Source organism: Lissotriton helveticus, chromosome 5_1 (genome assembly GCF_964261635.1).
Source record: "Lissotriton helveticus chromosome 5_1, aLisHel1.1, whole genome shotgun sequence".
Lineage (NCBI taxonomy): Eukaryota > Metazoa > Chordata > Amphibia > Caudata > Salamandridae > Lissotriton > Lissotriton helveticus.
The window spans coordinates 1550182723-1550198994 of record NC_136065.1 but is presented as its reverse complement, the minus strand read 5'-3'; the positions used below and the strand labels follow the sequence as shown (position 1 = coordinate 1550198994).

The 16272-nt window shown below is 49.4% G+C and overlaps 1 protein-coding gene across 1 annotated transcript in view; it reads left to right on the top strand.

Annotated features, from left to right (window-relative positions):
* The window catches only part of CNTN2 (contactin 2), a 323201-nt gene that overhangs the window by 158799 nt on the left and 148130 nt on the right, over nt 1-16272 (top strand). The window contains exon 6 of the mRNA XM_078644632.1: nt 12639-12848. Within this exon, the coding sequence (XP_078500758.1) occupies nt 12639-12848 (210 nt within the window). The remainder of the gene's footprint in view (nt 1-12638; nt 12849-16272) is intronic.

Genomic DNA, 16272 nt, shown 5'->3' with positions numbered 1-16272 from the left:
GGGTTGACCTCAGCTGGATGGATTGATAACCTTTCTTCCACAAGCTAAGGCCTCCTCTCCACAAAGAAAAAGATGGGTGGGGCTACAGGCTCATCCATTAGCAGCTGCCACTGGGTGCCAGGCACCAGGCTGCACCAAGAAGGAAAGAGTTGGGTTTCAGAGGCCATGTGGCCAGAGACACTGGACGACTCCATTTTGAACAAACCAAGAGGCTGGACAAGAAGGAGGGAGCAGGGGCAGGGAAGTGATGTGTCGCTGTTTGATAGGACCCACAGAGACTTTCTGCCAGCCCCCTCCTCAACTTTTAAAAAGTACTTGCACAGGAAGAGAAGCTCTCTCTGGGGTGTGGTCTGCTGAGGTGGAAGGTGCTGGAGCCTGGCAATGGGCAGTTTGAAGGATAGACCCCCTGACTGTCACCCAGGCCCCTAACAGCACCAGAAGAAGCGCCCAGGACCGGTGCACAGAAGCAGGAGCCTCTGCGCAGGGAGAAGAAAGGCGCAGGAGGAGAGCCAGGTGAAAGGCTGGCGCAGGGAGCCAGTGCAGACCGCTCCCTGCAGAGTGCACCCTCTTGGAGACCCGGAGAGTAGAGGAGAGTGCTCCCAGTGGCTGCGGGGCGCCGCCAGGAGCAAGAAGATGCAAAAGTGGGGCAGATCGGACATTCAGGGGCTGAGATATGGCCCCAGAAGGTGAGAGACCTTGGACCTGTGGCCCCCTGACGGCAAAGCGCGTGAGGCTCCGGCGCTGGTCCAGGAAAGGCCCCCGGGGTGGGTCAGGTCACGGGGACTGCCCTCCAACGTGGAGAGCCTGCGGGGGTCCCGGGTGGGACTGGGGCCCCGGACAAGGAAGGAGGAGCCAGGGGCCCGGGTGGGACCGGGCCCCCAACCAAAGTGCGGAGCGGCCGGGTGTGGGCTCCCTGCGTCGCATATCCTTACCCGGGTGGGACCGGGCCCCCCACGAGGCCCCAGAAAGCGGCAGGAGCTTGAAGCGCCCCATGATGCCTTGCAAGGCATGAGGAATTGATTGTTTTTGGCATTTTGGTGGCCCCCAGAGGAGAGGGGTCACCCTTGAGTGTGAAAAGGTGCCGGGGGGAGCTGCTGGAGCAGCGCAGTCTCGCCCCCAGCACAAAGCTAAGTCCCACCCTAAGTTTCCTGAGGATTTAAAAGGAATAACCCCTCAACTCTCAGCGACGATTGCATCACCTCCTAGGCTGGAACTTTTGTTCTACAGCTGGGGGTTCATTGAGAAGTGCATCAAAGATTGAAGCGCTGAGTTGGAGATGTCTCAAGCAGGGCATCCCCTGGAGGTGAAATGACGTAATTGCACTGAAATGCATTTATAAGTGATTATTTCTTTTAGAGGGACTGATGTTCAATGTGAAGTACTGGTGTAAGGTGATGTCACAAGCAAAGTGGATTTAAGTGGCTAGACACTCCTGCTAGGGTGTCTGACGGTATTTACAACTTAATCCTGTGGTCATCTGTGATGCCTTTAGGGGCTGTAATTGCAATGCATTTTTAATGATATCCAAATGTGCTGAGTACTGTCATTCTAAAGTGTGCGTAAACATGTAGTCTTGCTGCTGCGCTTAGGTGAAGACCGCAGACTGTTAGCCCTTAAGATGTAGAGGTGTATACTTTAGGGTCAGTAGGAGATGCTTGGTCAGGGTCATGTGTCACCAAGGCAGGTGTATCCCTGTTTAATGCTTGTTGAGGTAATGGGATGGAGACGGCACTGGGATGGGGCCAGTGCACAGGGCCCTCGCTCCAGGATAGGTTCAACTAATTGCATTGGGGGCAAGATGATGTGCATACATGGGAGTGGTGGTACTAGACCCCACCCCCCCTGCGGGAGGGGTGGAGATGTTATGCAATGTCACAAAGTAATTCCAACAGCTTATGTATATTTGTAAATTGGTGTATAGTATTGAGTGATGTGTGTGTTTAATAAATGTACTCTTACTTTTATAAAGCAAAGTACAGACTGGACAATCAATTATTGAGTGTTATTTTTGCGCACCTGCAAATGGCGATTACTAGCCCACACCACCTCCCTTGAGTAAGCCTCAGACTGCTCTGCAACGCTACCCTCTGAGAGTCAGGCACTGCCCTAGGGTGTTTGGTTCCCAGTGAAGGACAAATGTGTCATGTTATTTGTGCAGGCCTCACAGATGCTGCCTCGTTTTCCAACATTGGTGTCTAGCGGCGGGAAACATAGTATCCCATTCTGGTGTGCAGTCCAGTTTATCCACACATTACCTATGCAGTAATGAGCAAATGGAAGAGCGCAAGGCTCTGAGAATGGTTCAAAGTTTTGGTTATATGAACTAAAGGTATGGGAAAGGAAAGCCCCGCGCCCATATGTGTCATGTGAAGATATTATGGTTTAAATGTAAACTGTATTGATATGACCGCGCTATGTTGATTATCATGTGCTAGCGGGATGGTGCTTTCCAGGAAATGATTACAAACAAATGTTCTAAACCATATTGTACACCTTTGAACCATAACACTACATGCACTACACCTGCATGAGGAGGGTGTCTCCTCAAGAGATAGGGACAGCAACTGATACCTACATCACAGAGGGGGGTGTAGGGGTGAATGGACCTTAATGGGGGTCAAGAGAAAAGGGGGTCCTGGGAGGTTCCCGCACTTTTTAAGGGCAGGGAGTGTTTCCACAGAAGGGGACCCAGATATCCTTCCCCCGCTGAAAGTTTCTTGCTATTGGCGCAGGCCTAAACCACTTGAAGAGTGGGGCAGGAGGTTTCTTCACCCCGGGTAGTAACACCCCAGGGGTTCCCATGGTGGGGGACCCCAACAAACTTTTCCCATGGTAGGAGGAGGGTGTGGTAGAGTTGAGTGTCCAGCAGGGCCCCCAGGTTAACTGGTGGGGAGGTGAGCAACCCAGGGGTGGCCCCTGGTAGTGGGTGGCCCCAAAGGAGGGTAGTTCTTGAGTGATGGTGTGTAGTGGTAGCCCCTAGGTGGGCTAGGTAACTGACCCAGTGAAGATCTGAGTGGGGGGTGTGCTCCCTAGTTTTCAGTTGAAGGGTTAGTGGTGGACGGTGACCAGTCCGGTAGTTCCTGTGGGACTTGAACCCCAGGACCAGGAGCTGGTAGAGGGAACCTGAAGTGGTGGCTGGGGTGATGCCTAGCCGGTAACCAGTCAGGTAGGTCCTGTGGGACTTGGACCCAAGGACCAGGGGCATGGGGATGTTCCCCTAGCTCGAGGCAGGAGGTGGACTTCTGCAAGGTAGTACCACCCTGAACACAGGTGGGGCCTATCTTCAGTGAAGGGACCCTGTGTTTCGCGAAGGGGTGGTGCAGGCCTAGCCGGGATCTTTAGTGTCCCTGGCTGAGAGTGGTAGTACTACCCTGAAGGCAGGTGGGGCCTATCTTAAGTGAAGGGACCCTGCTCTTCAGAAGGGGTGGTGCAGGCCATCCAGGGACCATGTAGGTCCCTGGACGGTTTCCCAAGGCGCTGCCGGGAGGTCGGGGAGAGCCATGAGAAGTGGGTCTGGGTCTAGCTAACTCTGGGCCCACAGGCTCTCTAAGGGTACGTCGGGAGGAGAGCGCGCCTCTCGGAGGGAAGGGTGCAGAGGCCCTGTTCTCGCAGCGGAGAACAAGAAAGGGGTCTAGGTTCCCAGGGTAGTTTCCGTGTGGAGCTACTGACGGGGGAATGAGCTGTATGGGGTCTGACAAGGCACCCTCAGTGTTCCTCCCTAGCACTGCCAGTGGGGTAGTGAGACCGGTCTGAGGTCCTATTTTTGGAGTCAGGCTGGTGGTCAGAGGAGCTTTTCAGTGTGGGAAAAGCATGAGTGGCTGTGCTTTCTTTAGGGAAGACAGTCATCCCGAAAGGGTGGTGGCAGCAAAATGACCTCAGCAGCAGGCTGAGGGTGAGGGTCCGGAGAGGTTGCATCTTTAGGGTGCAAGGACCAAAACGGAGAGAGGGTACTGGTTGGAACAAACTCTGGAAAGGAGACCAGCTAGTGGCCCGGGGATGTGAGGTAGACCTATCCTAGGAGACCGCATCAGTGCCGAGGCACTGTAACCTTGTCCTTAGAAGGGGTAGGCATAGTGTTGCCTGCCCAAGGGCAAAGGTGGGCCTAGTTAGGCTGAGTCCATGTAGACCATGAGTGACCTGGAGGTATCTAACGTAGAGCCTGGAGGGTTCTTAGGGTAGTCTGGGATCCCTGTCATGGGTGGAGATTTCATGGATGGGAGAAGCAGGTGGTCTGAGCGGATAACTGGTGAGTAAGGGGCGTCTGGTCAGAACCCCTTATAACTAGTTATCGCTGACTACGGGAAGTGTACCCATGTAGAGTGGCTACTTCTTCCCTGTAGGAATCAGCTGGGCGCGGCTTGTGTTAGAAGGTAGTTCTGACACTGGGGCCGCCCGGATTTTTCGCTTTTTGAGAACCTAATTGTTGAGCTTTTACTGTGGAGGAGCCTCATAATCTGGGACTTATCCACAGTGAACTCATAATGAAGGAGACTGCATGCAGATTTTACTGGTGTCCGCCTGGCTTGACTAGGCCGCTGCGCAGCAGCTGTAGTATGGGACACCGTGCTGGTTACATGCCGACATGGGTGTACATGTGTGTGCACACGTGTAGGAGCTGAGCAGGGGAGATTCCTAGCATTCGCAGTCCAGGAGCAGCTACAGAGTGAATGGTGTGGCAGGACTTATGCATAATTGGGTGGTGACATGCAATAGGCTTTATACCCTGGGAAGGAACATGCCAGGGAAAGTCAGTGCGTTTTACTGTGTTTTCACTTCATTATTCCCCTATGGGGATGTGGGGCCCATGGCTAAAATGACTTCCACAAAGCCTACAGATTCCAGACATGCACTAAAGTCCATTGTAGAGTAGGTGAAAATAAGTATTCTGCAGAGTCCAAAGTCATATTTGTACTGCTTTTGGGTCATACAGAACTGTCATATTTCTCTGAGCCAGCCATGACCAGACCCAGGCTGAGGGTTGACCTCAGCTGGATGGATTGATAACCTTTCTTCCACAAGCTAAGGCCTCCTCCCCACAAAGAAAAAGATGGGTGGGGCTACAGGCTCATCCATTAGCAGCTGTCACTGGGTGCCAGGCACCAGGCTGCACCAAGAAGGAAAGAGTTGGGTTTCAGAGGCCATGTGGCCAGAGACACTGGACGACTCCATTTTGAACAAACCAAGAGGCTGGACAAGAAGGAGGGAGCAGGGGCAGGGAAGTGATGTGTCGCTGTTTGATAGGACCCTCAGAGACTTTCTGCCAGCCCCCTACTCAACTTTTAAAAAGTACTTGCACAGGAAGAGAAGCTCTCTCTGGGGTGTGGTCTGCTGAGGTGGAAGGTGCTGGAGCCTGGCAATGGGCAGTTTGAAGGAGAAACCCCCTGACTGTCACCCAGGCCCCTAACAGCACCAGAAGAAGCGCCCAGGACCGGGGCACAGAAGCAGGGGCCTCTGCGCAAGGAGAAGAAAGGCGCAGGAGGAGAGCCAGGCGAAAGGCTGGCGCAGGGAGCCAGTGCAGACCGCTCCCTGCAGAGTGCACCCTCTTGGAGACCCGGAGAGTGGAGGAGAGTGCTCCCAGTGGCTGTGGGGCGCCGCCAGGAGCAAGAAGATGCAAAAGTGGGGCAGATCGGACATTCAGGGGCTGAGATATGGCCCCCAGAAGGTGAGAGACCTTGGACCTGTGGCCCCCTGACGGCGAAGCGCGTGAGGCTCCGGCGCTGGTCCAGGAAAGGCCCCCGGGGTGGGTCAGGTCACGGGGACTGCCCTCCAACGTGGAGAGCCTGCGGGGGTCCCGGTGGGACCGGGGCCCCGGACAAGGAAGGAGGAGCCAGGGGCCCGGGTGGGACCGGGCCCCCAACCAAAGTGCGGAGCGGCCGGGTGTGGGCTCCCTGCGTCGCATATCCTTACCCGGGGGTCCGGGTGGGACCGGGCCCCCCACCGAGGCCCCAGAAAGCGGCAGGAGCTTGAAGCGCCCCATGATGCCTTGCAAGGCATGAGGAATTGATTGTTTTTGGCATTTTGGTGGCCCCCAGAGGAGAGGGGTCACCCTTGAGTGTGAAAAGGTGCCGGGGGAGCTGCTGGAGCAGCGCAGTCTCGCCCCCAGCACAAAGCTAAGTCCCACCCTAAGTTTCTTGAGGATTTAAAAGGAATAACCCCTCAACTCTCAGCGAAGATTGCATCACCTCCTAGGCTGGAACTTTTGTTCTACAGCTGGGGGTTCATTGAGAAGTGCATCAAAGATTGAAGCGCTGAGTTGGAGATGTCTCGAGACCGGCATCCCCTGGAGGTGAAATGGAGTAATTGCACTGAAATGCATTTATAAGTGGTTATTTCTTTTAGAGGGACTGATGTTCAATGTGAAGTACTGGTGTAAGGTGATGTCACAAGCAAAGTGGATTTAAGGGCTAGACACTCCTGCTAGGGTGTCTGACGGTATTTACAACTTAATCCTGTGATCATCTGTGATGCCTTTAGGGGCTGTAATTGCAATGCATTTTTAATGATATCCAAATGTGCTGAGTACTGTCATTCTAAAGTGTGCGTAAACATGTAGTCTTGCTGCTGCCCTTAGGTGAAGACCGCAGACTGTTAGCCCTTAAGATGTAGAGGTGTATACTTTAGGGTCAGTAGGAGATGCTTGGTCAGGGTCATGTGTCACCAAGGCAGGTGTATCCCTGTTTAATGCTTGTTGAGGTAATGGGAGGGAGACGGCACTGGGATGGGGCCAGTGCACAGGGCCCTCGCTCCAGGATAGGTTCAACTAATTGCATTGGGGGCAAGATGATGTGCATACATGGGAGTGGTGGTACTAGACCCCACCCCCCCTGCGGGAGGGGTGGAGATGTTATGCAATGTCACAAAGTAATTCCAACAGCTTATGTATATTTGTAAATTGGTGTATAGTATTGAGTGATGTGTGTGTTTAATAAATGTACTCTTACTTTTATAAAGCAAAGTACAGACTGGACAATCAATTATTGAGTGTTATTTTTGCGCACCTGCAAATGGCGATTACTAGCCCACACCACCTCCCTTGAGTAAGCCTCAGACTGCTCTGCAACGCTACCCTCTGAGAGTCAGGCGCTGCCCTAGGGTGTTTGGTTCCCAGTGAAGGACAAATGTGTCATGTTATTTGTGCAGGCCTCACAGATGCTGCCTCGTTTTCCAACAGTGTTTATATGCCTGGCAATGTTAATGTTTCCTTTTGGTGGATTCCAAGTTTGTTTATCTCTAGAAAATGAAAACAGCCTTTCAGCGCCACACAGGTAAAAATAGAAAAGCGCTTGGGCACTGTACAAAGTGCTACATTTTGCAAGTGTGACCTTGTGTACATTGCAGTCCAATTTTGCTGTTTCCCTCGTCAGATGCTGACAATAATGTTGCAGATATAAAAACAGCTATAGAAGGATGGAGGCCGATGATTTGCTTTATCAGAGGTAGCAAAGAAGCACGGTGCAGTCTGTTAGCAGTCGACAAATGACATTAACGGTTTACATGCCACGCTATTTGCCCAAAAAATATCCCTTTGATCAGTTGCACTGGGCTTAGTAGAACTTCTTTATTTCTGTAACTCAATGCCATGCGTTCTTTGGAGTAGAATAAGGCCAGTGGTCGAAGTGGAAAAAAAGTAGGGGAACTGTGGGCAGAGAGTCGATGGCGGGAATAACCTGAGGATTGGGTCAGTGGGCAGAGTCAGAGGTGTGGCCAGAAACAGCAAACATTCTAATTGTTTGCATTTGTTTGTCATTTTACTCACCAGATACACATTATTACGTTATTTAAATAAACCAATGGATACACATGTTTATTTAAGGTTTGATATGAGGTATTCACATTAAAATACATTCACAAAGTGGGATATGTTTCCAATCACAGAATGTCCCAAATACGCTTAAAAGTGGAATCACAAGCCACTTGTTTCCGAGCCATGCAGTTTCTGTCATCAACAACACTTCTCCTCCCTTTTCCACAAGAATAGGTTAAACTCGAATGGCAAAATATCCTAGTTTGCAAATGTTTTCCACATAATTATGGCTCTGCCATATTTGCCACATATTACATCATCTGCTGCATAATCTGACGATTTTCACACAAAAAATTGTTTGTAGCTCAATCAGATCAAAAGTTACTAAAAAATGTGACTTGTGTTGCTGCAAAATGGAGGGCCCTTTGCAAAGGATGAATGCTCAGCTTTCTCACTAGTGCATTTGCATGTTACGCCAGTACTAATGAGGCAAAATCTTTGCAGAGACTGTTAGTATGTGTAAAAATGTCAAAATATTAAAGCATCAGAAAATGTACCGCATTAAGCTGCAGTTTTTTTTGCTTCATAATTTAGTCAACACTGCAACTTAATTTTGTCCTCTATTGCCGTATAATTCCAGTGCCCCAAAGCAAGCAGCACATGTTAAAAGTGCTTGTGCATGAAGCAGAGACCGTGAAGTGTGCAAACTTAGGGCTCCATTACGATAGCGGGTGGACTTTGTCGGAATGCGGGACCATCCGCATGGGGTGCGGCAGTCCAGCACCTGAAATTAGGATGCCACCGCCACCGTGGCAGTGGCAAACCCTGTTCCCAGCATTCTGGCAGGCGGTGCTCACAGCACCGCCCGCCACAATTCTGGGAATGCTCGTCGTGCATTTGCATGCACAACGTGACAGGAACCGCACGGTGCCTGACACCTTGTGCTTGCAAATGCAGGGGGGGTACCATAGGTACCCCCCATGTGCACCCCCACCCCCCAACTTTCTGGGGGCCCGCTACGGGCCCCCAAAGGCAAAGACCACATGCGTTTCCATGGCGGCACATCTCCGCCTGCATGCTAATATGGATGGCGGTGTCTGCCACCATATTAACCATGTTTTCCGCCAATCGACGAGTCGACCGGCGGAAAAGCAGCGGATGGTCTTTCCAACCGCCGTGGACCTCCCAGCCATCCTAATATGGCGGGGGGTCTTTGGAGTGAGGATGGCGGGCGGATCGCCCCCGCCGGGCCGGCGTTGACTACCCCCGGCCCGGCGGGGGCGATCTGCCCGCCATCCTAATGGGGCCCTAAGTTTGGTGTGCGTACAAATCCTGCATTGCCCATCCCTGGTGAGGCGCACTACTACTGCTGAAACAAAGCCAATGGAGGTACCAATGGGTGAGTTGGAGCGGCCTCTAGGGTCCTGTGACCTCAGTGACAGAGTCACTGTCGCTCTAGGGTGTGCTGCTTTGTAGGTCTGCCCGCAAAGACTGAGGGGGAACTTCAGTATGGATTGTGGTGGACAGACCTCAAGGTTAACCCAAACTTGCCACCACTAGGGTCCACCTGCTAGTGCAAAGATACCAGGGTGTCAAAGGTCTAGCATGGGAATGTGCTCCCTCAGGACAATGGTCTGGTGGACAGGTCATGACAGCTGAACCTGGTTCCCCAGTTCCGAATTCAGCAGCTATGACCATTGTGCCACATCCTCTCCCCCCACAGAACATCATACAGCCTCACTAGGAGAAACTTGCTCTGCCTTCAGCTACAACCCAATTGTGTCCCGCTATAAACACCTGGATACGGCTAAGTTCAAATTATGTACTATATGCTGCCTGAAAGAAAAAGTAATAACATCCTGAAAAAAGCAAACACTTATAGGGAATGCAAGATCAAGTAAAGCATGTTAAATGCAGGCAGGAAAAACATGATTGCCTTAACGCTTTTACACTCACCATTCAGAAATCAGTGAGTGATTTTGTCTGAAAAGTTTAGGACGTTACTACAAGGCCCAGAAGGGACCAGTTTCATTGTCCATTGCTTATATCCTTTCAAAACGGAAGGGGTATGTTTAAAAAAGACTACATCCCTGAACACAGAGCTGTGGTACCTATTTTATACACTAAAATAAGAAAAACAGCTGATAAGGATCAGATTAAATGTTTTCCACTCCAGCATCAACCAGGTGTAGGAGTACCTCCAGGAATGGTGCACTTCCCCACCTGGGGAAAACAATATTGTTCATAGAAAAATGTGAAGACGAAAGTAGCGCTTCACTGGCAAACTCAGTGGTGCTCACTGTGTTTCGGAGTGAATAAAACCAATCTGGCCACTTTGCGACCACTCTGTCTTGCTTTAATTAGTTATATTTCGTATTTTGAACCTTTTTTTCTCTCCGTACCGAGGTAGCACTTTGGAATTGAAAAATGTCAGAAAAAGACAACTTTTCCAGCAAAAGGGTTTCTTTAGTTTTTGGATCCATTTAACAGGGGACGAACGGATACAGGAAAGGAGAGGAAAGAGAGGGTTAGAGCGGTTTCTTGAAGTCACGGTTTTCAGCAAAAGTGAGGAGGAGCTAGACAGAAAGCGAGAGAATAAGAGGAAGAAAGAGAGAGAGAGAGTGCAGGCAGCTGAGAGGCAGAACAGGAGAAGTGGACACTGTCTTTGTATTCTCTAGGCAAGCAGGAAAAGAAAGAGTAATTTTCTTTCTGTGCCTACCCCGCGCATCCCCGAACGGCCGAGCCTTATCTTTAGGCCATGGCTATTTCTACCGTCCTGGCAGGGTCGGATTGGGAATGAAAAAATAGGCCTCCATTTGCATAATGCCTTTCCTCAAATCACTCTTCAGGCGTAATTGCATTAAAAAGAAGGAAGGGGGGGCTTAAAAAAATGCACGCATTCGTTTACACTAGTGAAACACACCTGAAAACAAGTGAGGCCACTTCTACTGAGGCCCCCTGCCCCGCTCAGTATGTGCATACATTAATGGGCCGGCCAGCGAGACAATTGGAGTGATACCTCTGCCTGATGCTAAACTGGTGGGTGGGGGACCTGCAGTGTTGGTGGTGGGGGGGGGGGGGGGTGCTAATGAGTGCCCATCTGCCTGCAGAAAGGCCACTCAGCCACCCACTGGGCGGCTGGCTGTATTACGAAAATAGAGACACCGCCCAAATCGGCCCAGACTGCTCAAAAAAGCAGCCCACAGCAGGAACTCAGACATCGGCCCCTCGGGCATTGCCCGAGTGCCCGCGTTACCAATCCGAGGCTGCGTTCTGGGATGCATTTTTTAAATAAAAAAAGTAGAAGAAAGTGATCTATTAAATTGAAAAAGTTGGGGCACGCGTGCCGATCCCGCCCACTTCGACCACTGAATTAAACCAGAGTACAGAAAGCCCCTGTGGATGCTACGAGGTGTCCCTCTGGCAGCACCTTAAATTATCACGCGCCAAGTGCAAAGAGAGCACAGGGGCTCACCAGAAAGCTCAGCTGGTTTTGAGCTCGAGAGCCCAGGAGGCCCTTGAGCTGAGCCAGAGCTGGGCATGTGGTGCTCGAGCCTTCAGGGGCTCGCCCACTTCTACTGTGGTAGCGGTGGTAAGTTTGGGTACCAGAATGGCCTGGCGTCTCCCCACTCATCGCTCAAATAAGGATCCCGCTACGTGAAGGCATTTATACTGACAGCACGGTCAGCACCAAAGATCGGCATGTACACAATGACATACACCTAATGAGAGATGGACTGGACAGCGACTGGACTGGACGAGGGAATAATCCCTGTCCCAGTCTGTAGCTACCACACGGTCACATGACCCTAACCAATTATTTCCTGGGAATTGGCTAGTTGAGGTTCCAATCTGTTTTAATATGCCAGCAGCTCAACATTTTTTATCAAGAGCTAACACATTATAGGAGAACATTTAGATATATGTTGTATAATGAGCAGTTCATCCTCCCCAAGTCATGACTGGCTACAGAATTTGCATATATTGAACAAATTTGCACATTGCCGGTGCAGTCTAGTAAGATTAAAAAGGATAATTGAGCCGGCAATGCCCGTCTATTCTATCTCCCAGAGCATTATAATTCACATTTTTAATTGAATATTTACATTTTTTGTCAAAAACGAAGCTGTGCAAATAAAAAGGTAGATTTGAAAGTGTCGTCACGGTGCACCTTCTTATACTAATTCCTAAGTTCTGTAACCCCCTTTATCACACGATACAAACAGAGGCTGCAACCCTAGGGAGGAATGGCAACTTAGGTAAGGTTCAAGCCCTTACATTCCTTGGCCTCTCACTCAAGCAAATATCTCTGGGAGGTGAACGAATGATCAACGATTTGTGCCCATTAAATATTTGACCTCTTTGCTGAAAGTGGGAAGCAGCAAGACAGCTGCAATGATGATACTGGGGCCTGCGAGCTGATTGAGCCAGACACTGTTGCTAAGGTCTGCTCACTGTTACTCTCAAGAACCCCTGGGTCTGGTCTGTTCTGACCCTTACCCATTGGTGCAAGATCCATAGACTTTTGACATCAAGGTGCGGTGTCTCCACTCACTGTCGAGTCTCTGGGGTCGCTAGCAACAACTGGCGGTGACCCTAATAACGAGTGAGTTCTGGTCACTGCTGACCCCTGTGTTCCGGTAGTGATTTCTGGTCACTGCTGGCACAAAGGTCTGTTGGTGAGTCTTGGTCAGTGTGGACCTTTGAAATTGCTGGTAATTTTTGTTCGTACTAAGAACTGAGTTTTGGTTGCAGTTGTCCCCAAAGTCGAGGTGATCTGGTAATGATTGTCTCCATCCCTTTTCCATCCCTTTCTCTGGTGTTTCACATGAACTAAAAGTACTAAAATTGACTTGCCTCTTCCCCAAGTGATTGTTGCCCCCTCTCTCGGCAGTGCTGTTCTACCGGTGGCTCCTGAATGAATTCCCTAAGTTTGTGCCTGTGGACGAGCGACGATTTGTGTCACAGGTGACCGGTAACCTCTACATTGCCCGAGTGGAAGCAGCAGACCAAGGAGGCTATGCCTGCTTCGCCACCAGCAACCTCGACTTCGTGACCAAGAGTGTCTTCAGCACCTTCAGCACCCTCAACGTCATTGGCGACAGTGAGTCAGGGGGATCCGTGGGGCATCGGGGGGCTCAGAGTCCAGGTCAAGATCTTCAGCAGCGATGATTCAAATACTGCCTTGATATCAATATTAGAACTCAACGTACATTGTGGTGGTGATATCAAGGTACGGTCTCATGTTCTAACATCAACGTTGATGATGAGGGTTTAGATCAAGGTAAGGACTTGTGTTGTAGTGTCAATGTCTCCAGCGACTCTGATGCAGGTGGTACATTGGCATCAAGGTATGGTCTCATGTTCTAATGTCAACGTTGATGCTAAGGGTTTAGATCAAGGTAAGGACTTGTGTTGTAGTGTGAATGTCTCCAGCGACTGTAATTCAGGTGATGCATTAACAAAAATGTAAGGACTCGTCTTCTAGAATCAATGGCGGCAGAGTCGGGATGTCTCAGTGGGATGAACCATAACAATAGGGGGTGCTCGGGATGCAGACTCAAGGACATCCGTGAAAGCGAGTCAAGAAATACCTCCTCAAATGAGGGGATTCAGAGTGTAGGGTCAACAGCTTTTATGACTGTGATTCATGCGAGCACTGATATCAATGTATGGACTTGTGTTCCGATGTCAATATCATGTGTTCATGCTTCACGGTCGATAGAATAAATACCACTGAGTAGGGTAGCAATAAACATCTGTTAATTGTGCAAACAAAGAGGTCCCTTCAGGGTGACCATCTGTTCCAAAAACATGCCTGATCAAGTTCTTGAACTGAGCCAACTGGGAATGCTTACTTGAGGGGCAAAAGGGGATCTGGGTCCCTAAATTGGAATGTTTTCAAATGTATTGATCAGAAGGCAGGAGAACTAGTTAAGGGATGCTGAACAGGTTGACAGCACTGAGGAGTGGAAGGAGTGCTGCCTGCACTTGAAGTAGGGGCGATGGCAGGTGTGTTGTATCAATTTCAAGGTCAATGTCGTGAAGTATGGAATTTATTCTGTTGTTGCATTGACTTGGCAATGTTGGTGAATTTTCAGTGAAATGGATCATCATGGGTGGTGAAAGGGGGTCGGCGCAGTGTTTGACTGACTTCAATAATGCTCTGCTCTCGTTGCTGGCGTTCGAGTGATTCGGGTTATAGCTCCTACATGCTCACTGATGGGCAGTCGAGGAGGGATCCAGCAATAGCAGTGGTTAGAGTCCTAGCATCTAAATTCTCACAAGTGAGGCAGGATGTGCTCCTGCGAACAGTGTGGAATTATTTTATTTTGTGAGGTTCTTATATGAGCAGCTCAACCCAGAGGAGAGTGGCTGCACTTCCAGAAAGCAAAACAACACAAGTAATACACAATTTGATGCTACAAACAGTCGACACGGCAGAAATACTGAAACAAATATGTCCGAAGAAACGTCAAAGGGAAGCAAGTGTGAGACTGCAGTGATCGAGGGGCACCCAGGTACAGTGAGGGCCAAATGACACGTATCAAGCAGAGAAAGACACTAATATATGTGGCATCCATTAGATGTTTCTTCAACGTGAACTGACTAGTGGGAAGGTGGGAGAGGTGCATAGATCCGAATGGAGGGCATTCGAGGCTACAGGTGCATTACTGGGGGCAGCACTTTCCATGGTGGATAGAAGTTCAGGCACAGTGTCGCTTGTCCTCGCTGATGTCTTGCTCAGCCACAATGGCTCAGTTTGGAGGCTAAATATGAAGGGGATTCTGAGTACAAAGGCCTTGTATGTGATACAGGCATTTCTGAAGGTGTCACGTGACTCCAAGACTAGCCGGTTCAGAGCCATCATAATAGAACTAATGTGATCAAATCTTTTCCCAGCAATGAGACGAGCCACAGAGTGCAGGGTCGGTTTTAGAGATGTACGCCTCTATTCAAGGATGCCCACGATGAGTGTGTTGCAATATTCAATATGACTAATGGTTGAACCACTTGTTTTAGATCGGATCTGGGAAGGAAAGTGTGGGCAGGCACATTTAGTAGTCATTTTGATGTGCGTATTGAGTTTGGAGTCAATAATACCATCTAGCGAATTCACTGACGAGATGGCTTTGTGTTCAATGCTCATTGTCCCTAGTTTTTCAAGCCACAGTGGTGGTAATCCACTGCTCGGTTGAGAGGACAAAAGGAAGAATTCCTTTTTATGTTCAGTAAGGTTCAGTGTCATATGGCACATCTAGCTTTATATACTCTCTTTGCACAGTAATATGGTCTGCAGGTTATGGGGTGTATTCCATCTTTACAAAGATGTTGGTGTCATCCGCATATTGCTGGTAGGAAAGTTTATGTTTCTGCAGAAGTTTCATCAGTGGCTTGTGGGACTGGAGCTAGTAGACCTCAAAAGGGTGATGCGACGGGGCAGTGGCATAGGTTGAAATCCTCACTAGTTGGATACAGCTGGAGAGTTATGAACAAAACCAGATCAGTGCAGTACTGTGGCATTTCAACAGTTTTCAAGGAGTGATTGGAGGATGCCCTGGTCAATGGTGTCAAAAGCGGAGGGCCACTCATGTGCAACTAGTAGGCGGGATTCGTTATTGTCACGAGTCTCGAGAGAGAGGCATCCACAATCACAAGAAGGCTGTTTACGGTGCTGTGGTTTGGTCTCAGACTGGAAGGTGCGCAAGGTTGATGTTCTTGGTGATGTGATCGTTCAGTTGCAATGATATATATTTTGCCCGTTTTTTGGTGCGAAATGGTAGTTTGGTGATAGGTTTAACATTCTGCTTTCAACGGGTCTGCATTTGTATTTTTTATGAGAGGCCAATAAGGTCTAATTTTAAGGGCATCTGGTACTGCTTGAAGTGAGTCCTTAATGCATTGCACATAGTAGAGATCTAAGGTTTTTTTAAGTTTCTTGACTCTGAATAGCAGAATGGAATTATCTGCCTGGGAAGATGTACTGAGGGACAAAGAGTCCCATCACTCCATAGTTTTCTGGACGTGAATGTGAGAAGAGGCAAGTTGAGAAAACATCTGATTCTAGTGAGGTGGTATAGCTCTTCTCTCAGTGCAACAATGTTGTTGGCTAAGTATTTAGCAGATTTCCCGTCTGGACTTGTGTATTTGGTGGATCAGAGAAGAGGGCTGTTTTTTGAAAATCATGAACAATTCCCTGGGACAACGCTTGGCTGAGTTAAGTTTGTTTTAAGGCGATTTCTCCTAGTTTTAAAGAGGCTCTTTTTGTTCTGAGAGTGTTAAGGCTTTGAGCATACACAGTCCTCCATGAGTATATCCTCTATGCACACTCACTTAGTTGCTCTTACCACATGTCTTTGTTCATTGAGTTTGCTGTAATGGTCTGTGAGAGGGCTTCTCTGATGATTAATCCTGTACATTAAGGGTGCTATATGTTTAGGATGTCAATAAGATTCTTATTATAGTTAAGAGCAATAGATATGATATTCTGGGAGGTGGGTAGCGAAGTATCTGATGCTGTTAGCAGC